The sequence below is a fragment of the Blastocystis sp. subtype 4 genome (genome assembly GCF_000743755.1).
Source record: "Blastocystis sp. subtype 4 strain WR1 chromosome Unknown seqid_0926, whole genome shotgun sequence".
Lineage (NCBI taxonomy): Eukaryota > Bigyra > Opalinata > Blastocystidae > Blastocystis > Blastocystis sp. subtype 4.
Window position 1 is genome coordinate 1 of NW_014568621.1, and position 1152 is coordinate 1152.

Below are 1152 nucleotides of genomic sequence, written 5' to 3' on the forward strand. Positions count from 1 at the left end.
TCACTTGACACATCACTCTGTATCACCTTCCAATCTGTGTATTCAATCTGGAAAGGGAAATATGTTGAGAACACAGTTGATACATAGATCGGTTTGTAACTCTGTCTACTCATTTCCATGATATCCAACTCCATTTCTCCATAATCAACAGTCAGAGTGTAACCAGATCCAATATTCCATCCATCTCCATATGAATCAGCTCCTTCAAATGTGTAGATTCCATTATTCAAACAGAAATCAATGTAGTAATAAGCATTCTTCACAGGGAATGAAGATACTGATTGCAGAACAGTTCCTGAGGTTCCTCTTCCTTCATACAGCTTCCATGAATTCTGATTAGGATAACCATCGGCTCTGAATCGAACAGTCATCAGTCCTCTGGTGTCAGAACACATAACCACTTCAAATGTTATCGTGGTAGTCATATCTCCTCCACTAATCTTAGTAGCAGTGATGGTGTAGGTTTGAGTACCATTTCCAGCAGTGGCAGTACCTGAGATCCAACCAGTGTGAGGATCCAACACAATACCAGCAGGAAGAGAAGGATTGATTCTGAAGTTCATACAACCATCTCCATTCTGAGGAATCACTTCAGCCATCTCAACATACTTGATTACAGTGATTGAGGAATCATAAGTGAAGTTAGGAATATCAGCCAACACATTATCAGCAAACAGATCCAGAGATTGAATATACCAAGTGCAAGAAGAAGGATTACCAGTAGCAAAGTTCTCAAACTTGAATTGATTGTAAGGATTATTGTTAGGGAAATAGATTCTTCTCTTCTGACCAGGAGTTGAATAAGTGAGACCAGTTACATTGGTAAGAAGTGTCCATTCATCTGTATCTGAGTTACGACCATACAGATTGAACTCAGTTACCCATTGATTTCTATAGGAACCATAATTCTGAATCTGAACAGAACTAATCCATTCATGACAATTGTTTGATAGAGTCACAGTCAGAGAATTGGTAGCACAGGATGAATAGTAGATGTTGTTTCCATGATACATATCGAAAGGATAAGTAGTAAGACCAGAGATACCAGACATAGTAGCAGTGAATTCCCAGATATGAGATTCAGATTGTTCTGATGACATCAAACGAACCATTGTATCGAAATAGGATGTGAGTTGAGTATCATCAATAGCA

General features: G+C 38.5%; 1 protein-coding gene across 1 annotated transcript; it reads right to left on the reverse strand.

Moving 5' to 3' along the window:
* JH06_5628 (hypothetical protein) lies at positions 1-1112 on the reverse strand (the record flags this gene model as incomplete). The annotated part of the gene is made up of 2 exons (XM_014669195.1): positions 1-105; positions 130-1112. Coding segments are annotated over 2 exons (1088 nt in total), but the record flags the coding sequence as incomplete, so codon positions are not given.
* Positions 1113-1152: the final 40 nt, after the last annotated feature.